This window comes from Pristiophorus japonicus, chromosome 19 (genome assembly GCF_044704955.1).
Source record: "Pristiophorus japonicus isolate sPriJap1 chromosome 19, sPriJap1.hap1, whole genome shotgun sequence".
Taxonomy (NCBI): Eukaryota; Metazoa; Chordata; class Chondrichthyes; family Pristiophoridae; genus Pristiophorus; species Pristiophorus japonicus.
In genome coordinates, this window is record NC_091995.1 from 74,262,066 (window position 1) to 74,278,911 (window position 16,846).

Here is a 16,846-nt window from a genome sequence, read left to right on the forward strand (position 1 = left end):
GAGAATGAGAGAGAAAGGAGAAAGAGAAATAAGAGAATATACAGATAAGGGAAAGGAGAGAGGGAAAAAGGAGAGGCAAGGAAAGGAAAATGGAGAGAAAGAGTGAGATAGAGAAAGGAGAAAGACAGATATGAGGGAGCGAAAGGACGGAATGGAGAGAGAGCGAAAGGACAGAATGGAGAGAGAGAGGAGAGAGATAGAAACGAGAGAAAGGAGACAGAGCAAAAGGAGAGAAAGAGAGAAAGGAGAGAGAGAGAAAGGAGACATTGAGAAAAGAGAGAGAGAAAGAAAAGAGAGAAAAAGGAGGGAGAAAGGAGGGAGAGAGAACGGAGCGATTAGAATGGGAGAGAGCAAGAGGAAGGAGCGTGAAAGACAAACAAGAGAAAGAGAGTGAGAGAGAGAGAGGGAAAGGAGAGAGAGAGATAGAAAGGAGAGAAAAAGGAGAGAAGGGAGAGATAGAGAGAAAGGCGCAATAGAGAGAAAGGAGCGAGGGAGAGAGAGAGAGAGAAAGGAGAGAGTGAGAGAGAGGAAAGGATGGAGAAAATGAGAAAAAAGAGAAAGATAGGGAAAGGAGAGAGAATGGAGAAAGATAGAAAGAAGAGAGATAGAAAGAAGAAAGAGAAATAAGAGAAAATACAGATAAGGGAAAGGAGAGAGAAAGGAGAGACAGAGAAAGGAGAGAGGGAAGAGAGCAAGAAAGGAGTGAAAGAAAGGAGAGAGCGAGAGAGACCAAAAGGAGAGCGTGAGGAAGAGAAACAAGAGAGAGAGAGAGAGAGAAAGGAGAGAGAGAACGAGAAAAGCGAGAGTGAGATAGAGAAAGGAGAGAAAGAGAAAGTAGAAAGTGATAGAATAAAGAGAGAGAGAAAGGAGAGAAAATAGAGGTATGGGAAAGGAGAGAGAGAGAGAGAAAGGGGAGATAATGGAGAGAAAGGTGAGAGCAAGAAAGGAGAGCATGAGAAAGGAGAGAGAGAATGGAGAGAGAGAAAGGAGAGAGAGAAAGGAGAGAGAGAAAAAAGAGAAAGGAGAGTTAGAAAGAGAGAGAGAAAGGAGAGAGATAAAAGAGAGGGAAAGGAGAGAGAGCAAGAAGAGAATGAAAGGAGAGAGAGATCGAGAGAGAAAGGATAGAAGGGAGAGAGAAAGGAGAGTGAGAATGGAGAGACTGAAAGGAAAGAGAAAGGAGAGAGGGAGAGAGAGAGAAAGGAGGTAGAGAGAGAGAAAGCAGAGAGAGCAAATGGAGAGAGCGAGAGAGAAAGGAGAGAGAGAGAAAGGATAAAGAGAGAGGAGAGAATGGAGAAAATGAGAAAATAGAGGTTGGAGGGAGAGAGAAAGGAGAAAGATAGAAAGAAGAGAGATGGAGAGAGAAATAAGAGAAAATATATATAAGGGAAAGGAGAGAGAGAGAAAAATGAGTGAGAAAGGAGAGATGGAGAAAGGAGAGAGGGATGAGAGCGAGAAAGGAGAGAAAAGAGAGAGAGAAAGGAAGGAGAGAGAGAGAGAAAGGCGGGAGAGAAAGTTGGGAGGATGGAGAGATTGAAAGGAGAGAAAGGAGAGAACGGAGAGAAAGTAGAGTGAGAAATGAGAGGTAAAAAAGGAGAGAGAGAAAGGATAGAGAGTGAACGGAGAGAGCGAGATAGAAAAAAGAGAGCGCGAGCAAGATTTAGGAGCGAGAAAGAGAAGCAAGAGAGAGAGAGAAAGGAGAGAGTGAAAGGAGAGAGAGAGAGTGAAAAGAGAAAAGAGATAATCGAGAGAGAGAGAGGAGGAAGGAACGAGAGGAGGGACAGAACAACGAGAGAAAGAGAACGGAGTGAGATAGAGAAAGGCGAGAGACAGTTAGGAGGGAGAGAAAGTAAAGATTGCTGAGAAAGAGAAAAAAAGAAGAGAGAGAGAAAGGAAAGAAAGGAGATAGAGAGAAAAGTGATAGAGAATAGAGAGAGAGAGGAGAGAGAGAAAGGAGAAAGAGAAAGGAGAGAGAGAAAAGGGAAAGAGAAAGGAGAGAGAGTGAGAGAGAAAGGAGAAAGAGAAATAAGAGAAAAAACAGATAAGGGAAAGGAGAGAGAAAAATGAGTGAGAAAGGAGAGACGGAGAAAGGAGAGAGGGAAGAGAGCGAGAAAGGAGAGAAAGGAGAGAGAGAGGAGGGAGAGAGAGCGAGAAAGGCGGGAGAGAAAGTTGAGAGAATGGAGAGATTGAAAGGAGAGAAAGGCGAGAGAGAATTGAGAGGTAGAAAAGGAGAGAGAGAAAGGAGAGAGAGTGAACGGAGAGAGCGAGAGAGAGAAAGGAGAGAGCGAGCATGATTTAGGAGCAAGAAAGAGAAACAAGAGAGAGAGAAAGGAGAGAGAGAGTGAAAAGAGAAAAGAGAGAAAAGAGAGAGAGGGAGAGAGGAGGAAAGAGAGGAGGATAGATAAGAGAGAGAGAGAAAGGAGAGAGAGAAATGAGAGAGAGAAAGGAGAAAGAGAAAGGAGAGAGAGAGAGAAAGGAGAGAGAGAAATAAGAGAAAATACAGATACGGGAAAGGAGAGAGAGAAAAAGGAGAGACAGGAAAAGGAAAAAGGAGAGAAAGAGTGAGATAGAGAAAGGAGAGAGACAGATATGAGGGAGAGAAAGGACAGAATGGAGAGAGAGAGGAGAGCGAGAGAAACGAGAGAAAGGAGACAGAGAGAAAGGAGAGAGAGAAAGGAGACAGAGATAAAGGAGAAAGGGAAAGGAGAGAGAGAGTAAGAGAGAGAGAGATGAAGAGCATGAGAGAGAGAGAAAGAAAGGAGAGAAGGGAGAGAGAGAAAGGAGAGAATGACAAAAGAGAGAGAGAAAGAAAAGAGAGAAAAATGAGGGAGAAAGGAGGGAGAGAGAATGTACAGAGAGAACAGGAGAGAGAGCAAGATGAAGAAGTGTGAAAGACAAACAAGAGAAAGAGAGTGAGAGAGAGAGAGAAAGGAGAGAGAGAGAGATACAAAGGAGAGAAAAGGAGAGAAAGGAGCAAAAGAGATAAAGGAGAGAGGGAGAGAGAGGGAGAAAGGAGAGAGAGAGAGAGGAGAGAACGGAAAAAATGAGAAAAAAGAGAAAGATAGGGAAAGGAGAGAGAATGGAGAAAGATAGAAAGAAGAGAGTTGAAAGAAGAGAGAGAAATAAGAGAAAATACAGATAAGGGAAAGGAGAGAAAAGGAGAGCGAAAAGAGAGACACAGAAAGGAGAGAGGGAAGAGAGCAAGATAGGAGTGAAATAAAGGAGAGAGGGAAGAGAGCAAGAAAGGAGTGAAAGAAAGGAAATAGTGAGCGAGAGAGACCAAAAGGAGAGCGTGAGAATGAGAAACAAGAGAGAGAGAGAGAAAGGAGAGAGAGAATGAGAAAAGCGAGAGTGAGATAGAGAAAGGAGAGAAAGTGATAGAATAAAGAGAGAGAAAAAGGAGAGAAAATAGAGGTAAGGGAAAGGAGAGCGAGAGAGAAAGGGGAGATAATGGAGAGAAAGGAGAAAGCAAGAAAGGAGAGCGTGAGAAAGGAGAGAGAGAAAGGAGAGAGAGAAAGGAGAGAAAGGAGAGATAGAAAGAAGAGAGAGAGCGAAAGGAGAGAGAGAAATGAGAAACAGATAAAGCAAAGATAGAGAAAGGAGAGAAAGAGAGAAAGGAGAGAGAGAAAAGAGAGGGAAAGGAGAGAGATAGCAAAAAGAAAATGAAAGGAGAGAGAGAGAGAGAGAGAGAGAAAGAATAGAAGGGAGAGAGAAAGGAGAGTGAGAATGGAGAGAGTGAAAGGAAAGAGAAAGGAGAGAGGGAGAGAGAGAGAAAGGAGTAGAGAGACAGAAAGCAGAGAGAGCAAAAGGAGAGAGTGAAAGTAGAGTGAGAGAAAGGAGAGAGAGAAAGGATAGAGAGAGGAGAGAATGGAGAAAATGAGAAAATAGAGAATGGAGGGAGAGAGAAAGGAGAAAGATAGAAAGAAGAGAGATGGAGAGAGAAATAAGAGAAAATAAATATAAGGGAAAGAAGAGAGAGAGAAAAATGAGTGAGAAATGAGAGACGGAAAAACGAGAGAGGGACGAGAGCGAGAAAGGAGAGAAAGGAGAGAGAAAAAGGAGGGAGAGAGAGAGAAAGGTGGGAGAGAAAGTTGAGAGGATGGAGAGATTGAAAGGAGAGAAAGGAGAGAAAGGAGAGAGAGAAATGAGAGGTAGAAAAGGAGAGAGAGAAAGGAGAGAGAGTGAACGGAGAGAACGAGATAGAAAAAGGAGAGAGCGAGCAAAATCTAGGAGCGAGAAAGAGAAGCAAGAGAGGGAGAAAGGAGAGAGTGAAAGGAGAGAGAGAGAGAGTGAAAAGGGAAAAGAGATAATAGAGAGAGAGAGAGAGGAGGAAGGAACGAGAGGAGGGACAGAACAATGAGAGAAAGAGAACGGAGTAAGATAGAGTAAGGCGAGAGACAGTTAGGAGGGAGAGAAAGTAAAGATTGCTGAGAAAGAGAGAAAAAGAAGAGAGAGAGAAAGGAAAGAAAGGAGATAGAGAGAAAAGTGATAGAGAATAGAGAGAGAGAGAGAGGAGAGAGAGAGAAAGGAGAGATAGAAAGGAGAAAGAGAAAGGAAAGAGAGAAAAGGGAAAAAGAAAGGAGAGAGAATGAGAGAGAAAGGAGAAAGAGAAATAAGAGAATATACAGATAAGGGAAAGGAGAGAGGGAAAAAGGAGAGACAAGGAAAGGAAAATGGAGAGAAAGAGTGAGATAGAGAAAGGAGAAAGACAGATATGAGGGAGAGAAAGGACAGAATGGAGAGAGAGAGGAGAGAGATAGAAACGAGAGAAAGGAGACAGAGCAAAAGGAGAGAAAGAGAGAAAGGAGAGAGAGAGAAAGGAGACATTGAGAAAAGAGAGAGAGAAAGAAAAGAGAGAAAAAGGAGGGAGAAAGGAGGGAGAGAGAACGGAGCGATTAGAATGGGAGAGAGCAAGAGGAAGGAGCGTGAAAGACAAACAAGAGAAAGAGAGTGAGAGAGAGAGAGGGAAAGGAGAGAGAGAGATAGAAAGGAGAGAAAAAGGAGAGAAGGGAGAGATAGAGAGAAAGGCGCAATAGAGAGAAAGGAGCGAGGGAGAGAGAGAGAGAGAAAGGAGAGAGTGAGAGAGAGGAAAGGATGGAGAAAATGAGAAAAAAGAGAAAGATAGGGAAAGGAGAGAGAATGGAGAAAGATAGAAAGAAGAGAGATAGAAAGAAGAAAGAGAAATAAGAGAAAATACAGATAAGGGAAAGGAGAGAGAAAGGAGAGACAGAGAAAGGAGAGAGGGAAGAGAGCAAGAAAGGAGTGAAAGAAAGGAGAGAGCGAGAGAGACCAAAAGGAGAGCGTGAGGAAGAGAAACAAGAGAGAGAGAGAGAGAGAAAGGAGAGAGAGAACGAGAAAAGCGAGAGTGAGATAGAGAAAGGAGAGAAAGAGAAAGTAGAAAGTGATAGAATAAAGAGAGAGAGAAAGGAGAGAAAATAGAGGTATGGGAAAGGAGAGAGAGAGAGAGAAAGGGGAGATAATGGAGAGAAAGGTGAGAGCAAGAAAGGAGAGCATGAGAAAGGAGAGAGAGAATGGAGAGAGAGAAAGGAGAGAGAGAAAGGAGAGAGAGAAAAAAGAGAAAGGAGAGTTAGAAAGAGAGAGAGAAAGGAGAGAGATAAAAGAGAGGGAAAGGAGAGAGAGCAAGAAGAGAATGAAAGGAGAGAGAGATCGAGAGAGAAAGGATAGAAGGGAGAGAGAAAGGAGAGTGAGAATGGAGAGACTGAAAGGAAAGAGAAAGGAGAGAGGGAGAGAGAGAGAAAGGAGGTAGAGAGAGAGAAAGCAGAGAGAGCAAATGGAGAGAGAGAGAGAAAGGAGAGAGAGAGAGAAAGGATAAAGAGAGAGGAGAGAATGGAGAAAATGAGAAAATAGAGGTTGGAGGGAGAGAGAAAGGAGAAAGATAGAAAGAAGAGAGATGGAGAGAGAAATAAGAGAAAATATATATAAGGGAAAGGAGAGAGAGAGAAAAATGAGTGAGAAAGGAGAGATGGAGAAAGGAGAGAGGGATGAGAGCGAGAAAGGAGAGAAAAGAGAGAGAGAAAGGAAGGAGAGAGAGAGAGAAAGGCGGGAGAGAAAGTTGGGAGGATGGAGAGATTGAAAGGAGAGAAAGGAGAGAACGGAGAGAAAGTAGAGAGAGAAATGAGAGGTAAAAAAGGAGAGAGAGAAAGGATAGAGAGTGAACGGAGAGAGCGAGATAGAAAAAAGAGAGCGCGAGCAAGATTTAGGAGCGAGAAAGAGAAGCAAGAGAGAGAGAGAAAGGAGAGAGTGAAAGGAGAGAGAGAGAGTGAAAAGAGAAAAGAGATAATCGAGAGAGAGAGAGGAGGAAAGAACGAGAGGAGGGACAGAACAACGAGAGAAAGAGAACGGAGTGAGATAGAGAAAGGCGAGAGACAGTTAGGAGGGAGAGAAAGTAAAGATTGCTGAGAAAGAGAAAAAAAGAAGAGAGAGAGAAAGGAAAGAAAGGAGATAGAGAGAAAAGTGATAGAGAATAGAGAGAGAGAGGAGAGAGAGAAAGGAGAAAGAGAAAGGAGAGAGAGAAAAGGGAAAGAGAAAGGAGAGAGAGTGAGAGAGAAAGGAGAAAGAGAAATAAGAGAAAAAACAGATAAGGGAAAGGAGAGAGAAAAATGAGTGAGAAAGGAGAGACGGAGAAAGGAGAGAGGGAAGAGAGCGAGAAAGGAGAGAAAGGAGAGAGAGAGGAGGGAGAGAGAGCGAGAAAGGCGGGAGAGAAAGTTGAGAGAATGGAGAGATTGAAAGGAGAGAAAGGCGAGAGAGAATTGAGAGGTAGAAAAGGAGAGAGAGAAAGGAGAGAGAGTGAACGGAGAGAGCGAGAGAGAGAAAGGAGAGAGCGAGCATGATTTAGGAGCAAGAAAGAGAAACAAGAGAGAGAGAAAGGAGAGAGAGAGTGAAAAGAGAAAAGAGAGAAAAGAGAGAGAGGGAGAGAGGAGGAAAGAGAGGAGGATAGAGAAGAGAGAGAGAGAAAGGAGAGAGAGAAATGAGAGAGAGAAAGGAGAAAGAGAAAGGAGAGAGAGAGAGAAAGGAGAGAGAGAAATAAGAGAAAATACAGATACAGGAAAGGAGAGAGAGAAAAAGGAGAGACAGGAAAAGGAAAAAGGAGAGAAAGAGTGAGATAGAGAAAGGAGAGAGACAGATATGAGGGAGAGAAAGGACAGAATGGAGAGAGAGAGGAGAGCGAGAGAAACGAGAGAAAGGAGACAGAGAGAAAGGAGAGAGAGAAAGGAGACAGAGATAAAGGAGAAAGGGAAAGGAGAGAGAGAGTAAGAGAGAGAGAGATGAAGAGCATGAGAGAGAGAGAAAGAAAGGAGAGAAGGGAGAGAGAGAAAGGAGAGAATGACAAAAGAGAGAGAGAAAGAAAAGAGAGAAAAATGAGGGAGAAAGGAGGGAGAGAGAATGTACAGAGAGAACAGGAGAGAGAGCAAGATGAAGAAGTGTGAAAGACAAACAAGAGAAAGAGAGTGAGAGAGAGAGAGAAAGGAGAGAGAGAGAGATACAAAGGAGAGAAAAGGAGAGAAAGGAGCAAAAGAGATAAAGGAGAGAGGGAGAGAGAGGGAGAAAGGAGAGAGAGAGAGAGGAGAGAACGGAAAAAATGAGAAAAAAGAGAAAGATAGGGAAAGGAGAGAGAATGGAGAAAGATAGAAAGAAGAGAGTTGAAAGAAGAGAGAGAAATAAGAGAAAATACAGATAAGGGAAAGGAGAGAAAAGGAGAGAGAAAAGAGAGACACAGAAAGGAGAGAGGGAAGAGAGCAAGATAGGAGTGAAATAAAGGAGAGAGGGAAGAGAGCAAGAAAGGAGTGAAAGAAAGGAAATAGTGAGCGAGAGAGACCAAAAGGAGAGCGTGAGAATGAGAAACAAGAGAGAGAGAGAGAAAGGAGAGAGAGAATGAGAAAAGCGAGAGTGAGATAGAGAAAGGAGAGAAAGTGATAGAATAAAGAGAGAGAAAAAGGAGAGAAAATAGAGGTAAGGGAAAGGAGAGCGAGAGAGAAAGGGGAGATAATGGAGAGAAAGGAGAAAGCAAGAAAGGAGAGCGTGAGAAAGGAGAGAGAGAAAGAAGAGAGAGAGAGAGTGAAAAGAGAAAAGAGATAATAGAGAGAGAGAGAGAGGAGGAAGGAACGAGAGGAGGGACAGAACAATGAGAGAAAGAGAATGGAGTAAGATAGAGTAAGGCGAGAGACAGTTAGGAGGGAGAGAAAGTAAAGATTGCTGAGAAAGAGAGAAAAAGAAGAGAGAGAGAAAGGAAAGAAAGGAGATAGAGAGAAAAGTGATAGAGAATAGAGAGAGAGAGAGAGAGGAGAGAGAGAGAAAGGAGAGATAGAAAGGAGAAAGAGAAAGGAAAGAGAGAAAAGGGAAAAAGAAAGGAGAGAGAATGAGAGAGAAAGGAGAAAGAGAAATAAGAGAATATACTGATAAGGGAAAGGAGAGAGGGAAAAAGGAGAGACAAGGAAAGGAAAATGGAGAGAAAGAGTGAGATAGAGAAAGGAGAAAGACAGATATGAGGGAGAGAAAGGACAGAATGGAGAGAGAGAGGAGAGAGATAGAAACGAGAGAAAGGAGACAGAGCAAAAGGAGAGAAAGAGAGAAAGGAGAGAGAGAGAAAGGAGACATTGAGAAAAGAGAGAGAGAAAGAAAAGAGAGAAAAAGGAGGGAGAAAGGAGGGAGAGAGAACGGAGCGATTAGAATGGGAGAGAGCAAGAGGAAGGAGCGTGAAAGACAAACAAGAGAAAGAGAGTGAGAGAGAGAGAGGGAAAGGAGAGAGAGATAGAAAGGAGAGAAAAAGGAGAGAAGGGAGAGATAGAGAGAAAGGCGCAATAGAGAGAAAGGAGCGAGGGAGAGAGAGAGAGAAAGGAGAGAGTGAGAGAGAGGAAAGAATGGAGCAAATGAGAAAAAAGAGAAAGATAGGGAAAGGAGAGAGAATGGAGAAAGATAGAAAGAAGAGAGATAGAAAGAAGAAAGAGAAATAAGAGAAAATACAGATAAGGGAAAGGAGAGAGAAAGGAGAGACAGAGAAAGGAGAGAGGGAAGAGAGGCAAGAAAGGAGTGAAAGAAAGGAGAGAGCGAGAGAGACCAAAAGGAGAGCGTGAGGAAGAGAAACAAGAGAGAGAGAGAGAGAGAAAGGAGAGAGAGAACGAGAAAAGCGAGAGTGAGATAGAGAAAGGAGAGAAAGAGAAAGTAGAAAGTGATAGAATAAAGAGAGAGAGAAAGGAGAGAAAATAGAGGTATGGGAAAGGAGAGAGAGAGTCAAAGGGGAGATAATGGAGAGAAAGGTGAGAGCAAGAAAGGAGAGCATGAGAAAGGAGAGAGAGAACAGAGAGAGAGAAAGGAGAGAGAGAAAGGAGAGAGAGAAAAAAGAGAAAGGAGAGTTAGAGAGAGAGAGAGAAAGGAGAGAGATAAAGGAGAAACAGATAAAGGAGAGATAGAGAAAGAAGAGAAAGAGAGAAAGGAGAGAGAGAAAAGAGAGGGAAAGGAGAGAGAGCAAGAAGAGAATGAAAGGAGAGAGAGATCGAGAGAGAAAGGATAGAAGGGAGAGAGAAAGGAGAGTGAGAATGGAGAGACTGAAAGGAAAGAGAAAGGAGAGAGGGAGAGAGAGAGAAAGGAGGTAGAGAGAGAGAAAGCAGAGAGAGCAAAAGGAGAGAGAGAGAGAAAGGAGAGAGAGAGAGAGAAAGGATAAAGAGAGAGGAGAGAATGGAGAAAATGAGAAAATAGAGGTTGGAGGGAGAGAGAAAGGAGAAATATAGAAAGAAGAGAGATGGAGAGAGAAATAAGAGAAAATATATATAAGGGAAAGGAGAGAGAGAGAAAAATGAGTGAGAAAGGAGAGATGGTGAAAGGAGAGAGGGATGAGAGCGACAAAGGAGAGAAAAGAGAGAGAGAGAAAGGAAGGAGAGAGAGAGAGAAAGGTGGAGAGAAAGTTGAGAGGATGGAGAGATTGAAAGGAGAGAAAGGAGAGAACGGAGAGAAAGTATAGAGAGAAATGAGAGGTAAAAAATGAGAGAGAGAAAGGAGAGAGAGTGAACGGAGAGAGCGAGATAGAAAAAAGAGAGCGCGAGCAAGATTTAGGAGCGAGAAAGAGAAGCAAGAGAGAGAGAGAAAGGAGAGAGTGAAAGGAGAGAGAGAGAGTGAAAAGAGAAAAGAGATAATAGAGAGAGAGAGAGGAGGAAGGAACGAGAGGAGGGACAGAACAACGAGAGAAAGAGAACGGAGTGAGATAGAGAAAGGCGAGAGACAGTTAGGAGGGAGAGAAAGTAAAGATTGCTGAGAAAGAGAGAAAAAGAAGAGAGAGAGAAAGGAAAGAAAGGAGATAGAGAGAAAAGTGATAGAGAATAGAGAGAGAGAGGAGAGAGAGAAAGGAGAAAGAGAAAGGAGAGAGAGAAAAGGGAAAGAGAAAGGAGAGAGAGTGAGAGAGAAAGGAGAAAGAGAAATAAGAGAAAATACAGATAAGGGAAAGGAGAGAGAAAAATGAGTGAGAAAGGAGAGACGGAGAAAGGAGAGAGGGAAGAGAGCGAGAAAGGAGAGAAAGGAGAGAGAGAGGAGGGAGAGAGAGCGAGAAAGGCGGGAGAGAAAGTTGAGAGAATGGAGAGATTGAAAGGAGAGAAAGGCGAGAGAGAATTGAGAGGCAGAAAAGGAGAGAGAGAAAGGAGAGTGAACGGAGAGAGCGAGAGAGAGAAAGGAGAGAGCGAGCATGATTTAGGAGCGAGAAAGAGAAACAAGAGAGAGAGAAAGGAGAGAGAGAAAGGAGAGAGAGAGTGAAAAGAGAAAAGAGAGAAAAGAGAGAGAGGGAGAGAGGAGGTAAGAGAGGAGGATAGAGAATAGAGAGAGAGAAAGGAGAGAGAGAAATGAGAGAGAGAAAGGAGAGAGAGAAAGGAGAGAGAGAGAGAAAGGAGAGAGAGAAATGAGAGAGAGAAAGGAGAGAGAGAAAGGAGAGAGAGAGAGAAAGGAGAGAGAGAAATAAGAGAAAATACAGATACGGGAAAGGAGAGAGAGAAAAAGGAGAGACAGGAAAAGGAAAAAGGAGAGAAAGAGTGAGATAGAGAAAGGAGAGAGACAGATATGAGGGAGAGAAAGGACAGAATGGAGAGAGAGAGGAGAGCGAGAGAAACGAGAGAAAGGAGACAGAGAGAAAGGAGAGAGAGAAAGGAGACAGAGATAAAGGAGAAAGGGAAAGGAGAGAGAGAGTAAGAGAGAGAGAGATGAAGAGCATGAGAGAGAGAGAAAGAAAGGAGAGAAGGGAGAGAGAGAAAGGAGAGAATGACAAAAGAGAGAGAGAAAGAAAAGAGAGAAAAATGAGGGAGAAAGGAGGGAGAGAGAATGTACAGAGAGAACAGGAGAGAGAGCAAGATGAAGAAGTGTGAAAGACAAACAAGAGAAAGAGAGTGAGAGAGAGAGAGAAAGGAGAGAGAGAGATACAAAGGAGAGAAAAGGAGAGAAAGGAGCAAAAGAGATAAAGGAGAGAGGGAGAGAGAGGGAGAAAGGAGAGAGAGAGAGAGGAGAGAATGGAGAAAATGAGAAAAAAGAGAAAGATAGGGAAAGGAGAGAGAATGGAGAAAGATAGAAAGAAAAGAGTTGAAAGAAGAGAGAGAAATAAGAGAAAATACAGATAAGGGAAATGAGAGAAAAGGAGAGAGAAAAGAGAGACACAGAAAGGAGAGAGGGAAGAGAGCAAGAAAGGAGTGAAATAAAGGAGAGAGGGAAGAGAGCAAGAAAGGAGTGAAAGAAAGGAGATAGTGAGCGAGAGAGACCAAAAGGAGAGCGTGAGAAAGAGAAACAAGAGAGAGAGAGAGAAAGGAGAGAGAGAATGAGAAAAGCGAGAGTGAGATAGAGAAAGGAGAGAAAGAGAAAGTAGAAAGTGATAGAATAAAGAGAGAGAAAAAGGAGAGAAAATAGAGGTAAGGGAAAGGAGAGCGAGAGAGAAAGGGGAGATAATGGAGAGAAAGGAGAAAGCAAGAAAGGAGAGCGTGAGAAAGGAGAGAGAGAAAGGAGAGAGAGAAAGGAGAGAAAGGAGAGATAGAAAGAAGAGAGAGAGCGAAAGGAGAGAGAGAAAGGAGAAACAGATAAAGCAAAGATAGAGAAAGGAGAGAAAGAGAGAAAGGAGAGAGAGAAAAGAGAGGGAAAGGAGAGAGATAGCAAAAAGAGAATGAAAGGAGAGAGAGAGAGAGAGAGAGAGAAAGAATAGAAGGGAGAGAGAAAGGAGAGTGAGAATGGAGAGAGTGAAAGGAAAAAGAAAGGAGAGAGGGAGAGAGAGAAAAAGGAGGTAGAGAGACAGAAAGCAGAGAGAGCAAAAGGAGAGAGTGAAAGTAGAGTGAGAGAAAGGAGAGAGAGAAAGGATATAGAGAGGAGAGAATGGAGAAAATGAGAAAATAGAGAATGGAGGGAGAGAGAAAGGAGAAAGATAGAAAGAAGAGAGATGGAGAGAGAAATAAGAGAAAATAAATATAAGGGAAAGAAGAGAGAGAGAAAAATGAGTGAGAAATGAGAGACGGAAAAAGGAGAGAGGGACGAGAGCTAGAAAGGAGAGAAAGGAGAGAGAGAAAGGAGGGAGAGAGAGAGAAAGGTGGGAGAGAAAGTTGAGAGGATGGAGAGATTGAAAGGAGAGAAAGGAGAGAAAGGAGAGAGAGAAATGAGAGGTAGAAAAGGAGAGAGAGAAAGGAGAGAGAGTGAACGGAGAGAACGAGATAGAAAAAGGAGAGAGCGAGCAAAATCTAGGAGCGAGAAAGAGAAGCAAGAGAGGGAGAAAGGAGAGAGTGAAAGGAGAGAGAGAGAGAGTGAAAAGAGAAAAGAGATAATAGAGAGAGAGAAAGGAGGAAGGAACGAGAGGAGGGACAGAACAATGAGAGAAAGAGAACGGAGTAAGATAGAGTAAGGCGAGAGACAGTTAGGAGGGAGAGAAAGTAAAGATTGCTGAGAAAGAGAGAAAAAGAAGAGAGAGAGAAAGGAAAGAAAGGAGATAGAGAGAAAAGTGATAGAGAATAGAGAGAGAGAGAGAGGAGAGAGAGAGAAAGGAGAGATAGAAAGGAGAAAGAGAAAGGAAAGAGAGAAAAGGGAAAAAGAAAGGAGAGAGAATGAGAGAGAAAGGAGAAAGAGAAATAAGAGAATATACAGATAAGGGAAAGGAGAGAGGGAAAAAGGAGAGACAAGGAAAGGAAAATGGAGAGAAAGAGTGAGATAGAGAAAGGAGAAAGACAGATATGAGGGAGAGAAAGGACAGAATGGAGAGAGAGAGGAGAGAGATAGAAACGAGAGAAAGGAGACAGAGCAAAAGGAGAGAAAGAGAGAAAGGAGAGAGAGAGAAAGGAGAAATTGAGAAAAGAGAGAGAGATAGTAAAGAGAGAAAAAGGAGGGAGAAAGGAGGGAGAGAGAACGGAGCGATTAGAATGGGAGAGAGCAAGAGGAAGGAGCGTGAAAGACAAACAAGAGAAAGAGAGTGAGAGAGAGAGAGGGAAAGGAGAGAGAGAGATAGAAAGGAAAGAAAAAGGAGAGAAGGGAGAGATAGAGAGAAAGGCGCAATAGAGAGAAAGGAGCGAGGGAGAGAGAGATAGAAAGGAGAGAGTGAGAGAGAGGAAAGAATGGAGCAAATGAGAAAAAAGAGAAAGATAGGGAAAGGAGAGAGAATGGAGAAAGATAGAAAGAAGAGAGATAGAAAGAAGAAAGAGAAATAAGAGAAAATACAGATAAGGGAAAGGAGAGAGAAAGGAGAGACAGAGAAAGGAGAGAGGGAAGAGAGCAAGAAAGGAGTGAAAGAAAGGAGAGAGCGAGAGAGACCAAAAGAAGAGCGTGAGGAAGAGAAACAAGAGAGAGAGAGAGAGAAAGGAGAGAGAGAACAAGAAAAGCGAGAGTGAGATAGAGAAAGGAGAGAAAGAGAAAGTAGAAAGTGATAGAATAAAGAGAGAGAGAAAGGAGAGAAAATAGAGGTATGGGAAAGGAGAGAGAGAGAGAAAGGGGAGATAATGGAGAGAAAGGTGAGAGCAAGAAAGGAGAGCATGAGAAAGGAGAGAGAGAACGGAGAGAGAGAAAGGAGAGAGAGAAAGGAGAGAGAGAAAAAAGAGAAAGGAGAGTTAGAAAGAGAGAGAGAAAGGAGAGAGATAAAGGAGAAACAGATAAAGGAGAGATAGAGAAAGAAGAGAAAGAGAGAAAGGAGAGAGAGAAAAGAGAGGGAAAGGAGAGAGAGCAAGAAGAGATGAAAGGAGAGAGAGATCGAGAGAGAAAGGATAGAAGGGAGAGAGAAAGGAGAGTGAGAATGGAGAGACTGAAAGGAAAGAGAAAGGAGAGAGGGAGAGAGAGAGAAAGGAGGTAGAGAGAGAGAAAGCAGAGAGAGCAAAAGGAGAGAGAGAGAGAAAGGAGAGAGAGAGAGAAAGGATAAAGAGAGAGGAGAGAATGGAGAAAATGAGAAAATAGAGGTTGGAGGGAGAGAGAAAGGAGAAAGATAGAAAGAAGAGAGATGGAGAGAGAAATAAGAGAAAATATATATAAGGGAAATAGAGAGAGAGAAAAATGAGTGAGAAAGGAGAGATGGGGAAAGGAGAGAGGGATGAGAGCGACAAAGGAGAGAAAAGAGAGAGAGAAAGGAAGGAGAGAGAGAGAGAGAAGGGCAGGAGAGAAAGTTGAGAGGATGGAGAGATTGAAAGGAGAGAAAGGAGAGAACGGAGAGAAAGTATAGAGAGAAATGAGAGGTAAAAAATGAGAGAGAGAAAGGAGAGAGAGTGAACGGAGAGAGCGAGATAGAAAAAAGAGAGCGCGAGCAAGATTTAGGAGCGAGAAAGAGAAGCAAGAGAGAGAGAGAAAGGAGAGAGTGAAAGGAGAGAGAGAGAGTGAAAAGAGAAAAGAGATAATAGAGAGAGAGAGAGGAGGAAGGAACGAGAGGAGGGACAGAACAACGAGAGAAAGAGAACGGAGTGAGATAGAGAAAGGCGAGAGACAGTTAGGAGGGAGAGAAAGTAAAGATTGCTGAGAAAGAGAGAAAAAGAAGAGAGAGAGAAAGGAAAGAAAGGAGATAGAGAGAAAAGTGATAGAGAATAGAGAGAGAGAGGAGAGAGAGAAAGGAGAAAGAGAAAGGAGAGAGAGAAAAGGGAAAGAGAAAGGAGAGAGAGTGCGGGAGAAAGGAGAAAGAGAAATAAGAGAAAATACAGATAAGGGAAAGGAGAGAGAGAAAAAGGAGAGACAGGGAAAGGAAAAAGGAGAGAAAAAGTGATATAGAGAATGGAGAGAGACAGATATGAGGGAGAGAATGGAAAGAATGCAGAGAAAGTGAGAAAAAGAAGAGAGAGAAAGGAAGGAAAGAAAGGAGATAGAGAGAAAAGTGACGGAGAATAGAGAGAGAGAAAGGAGAGGGAGAAAGGAGACAGATAAAGGAGAAAGAGACAGGTGAGAGAGAGAGAAAATGGAAAGAGAAAGGAGAGAGAGTGAGAGAGAAAGGAGAAAGAGAAATAAGAGAAAACACAGATAAGGGAAAAGGAGAGAAAGAGTGAGATAGAGAAAGGAGAGAGACAGATATGAGGGAGAGAAAGGACAGAATGGAGAGAGAGAGAGAGGAGAGAGAGAGAGAAACGAGAGAAAGGAGACAGAGCAAAAGGAGAGAAAGAGAGAAAGGAGAGAGAGAGAGAGAGAAAGGAGAGAATGAGAAAAGAGAGCGAGAAAGAAAAGTGAGAAAAAGGAGGGAGATAGGAGGGAGAGAGAACGGAGAGAGAGAACGGGAGAGAGAACAAGAGGAAGGAATGTGAAAGACAAACAAGAGAAAGAGAGTGAGAGGGAGAAAGGAGAGAGATAGATAGAAAGGAGAGAAAAAGAAGAGAAGGGAGAGATAGAGAGAAAGGAGCAATAGAGAGAGAGGAGAGAGGGAAAGAGAGGAAAGAACGGAGAAAATGAGAAAAAAGAGGAAGATAGGGAAAGGAGAGAGAATGGAGAAAGATAGAAAGAAGAGAGATAGAAAGAAGAGAGAAATAAGAAAAAATACAGATAAGGGAAAGGAGAGAAAAGGAGAGAGAAAAGAGAGACAGAGAAAGGAGAGAGGGAAGAGAGCAAGAAAGGAGTGAAAGGAAGGAGAGAGAGAGCGTGAGAGACCAAAAGGAGAGCGCGAGAAAGAGAAGCAAGAGACAGAGAGAAAGGAGAGAGAGAAAGAGAAAAGCAAGAGTGAGATAGAGAAAGGAGAGAAATAGAAAGTAGAAAGTGATAGAATAAAGAGAGAGAGAAAGGAGAGAAAATAGAGGTAAGGGAAAGGAGAGCGAGAGAGAAAGGGGAGATAATGGAGAGAAAGGAGAGAGCAAGGAAGGAGAGCATGAGAAAGAAGAGAGAGAAAGGAGAGAGAGAAGAGAAACAGGAGATAGAAAGAAGAGAGTGAGAGAGAGAAAGGAGAGAGAGAAAGGAGAAACAGATAAAGGAGAGATAGAGAAAGGAGAGAAAGAGAGAAAGGAGAGAGAGAAAGGAGAGGGAAAGGAGAGAGAGCAAGAGAATGAATGGAGAAAGAGAGGTGAGGGAGAGAAAGGATAGATGGGAGAGAGAAAGGAGAGTGAGAATGGAGAGAGTGAAAGGAAAGAGAAAGGAAAGAGGGAGAGAAAGAGAAAGGAGGTAGAGAGAGAGAAAGCAGAGACAGCAAAAGAAGAGAGAGAGAGAAAGGAGAGAGAGAGAAAAAGGAGAGAGAGAGAAACAATAAAGAGAGAGGAAAGAAAGGAGAAAATGAGAAAATAGAGGATGGAGGGAGAGAGAAAGGAAGAGAGAGAGAGAGAGAAAGGAGAGAATGAGAAAAGAGAGCGAGAAAGAAAGAGAGAAAAAGGAGGGAGAAAGGGAGGGAGAGAGAACGGAGAGAGAGAATGGGAGAGAGAGCAAGAGGAAGGAGTGTGAAAGACAAACA

At 42.9% G+C, this 16,846-nt stretch overlaps 1 protein-coding gene across 1 annotated transcript; it reads left to right on the forward strand.

The window, feature by feature from the left end:
• Positions 1-919: 919 nt before the first annotated feature.
• Positions 920-13,841, forward strand: LOC139230268 (uncharacterized). Its single transcript, XM_070862096.1, is given in 4 exon segments — positions 920-931; positions 2,607-2,708; positions 3,707-3,775; positions 13,674-13,841. Coding segments are annotated over 4 exon segments (351 nt in total).
• Positions 13,842-16,846: the final 3,005 nt, after the last annotated feature.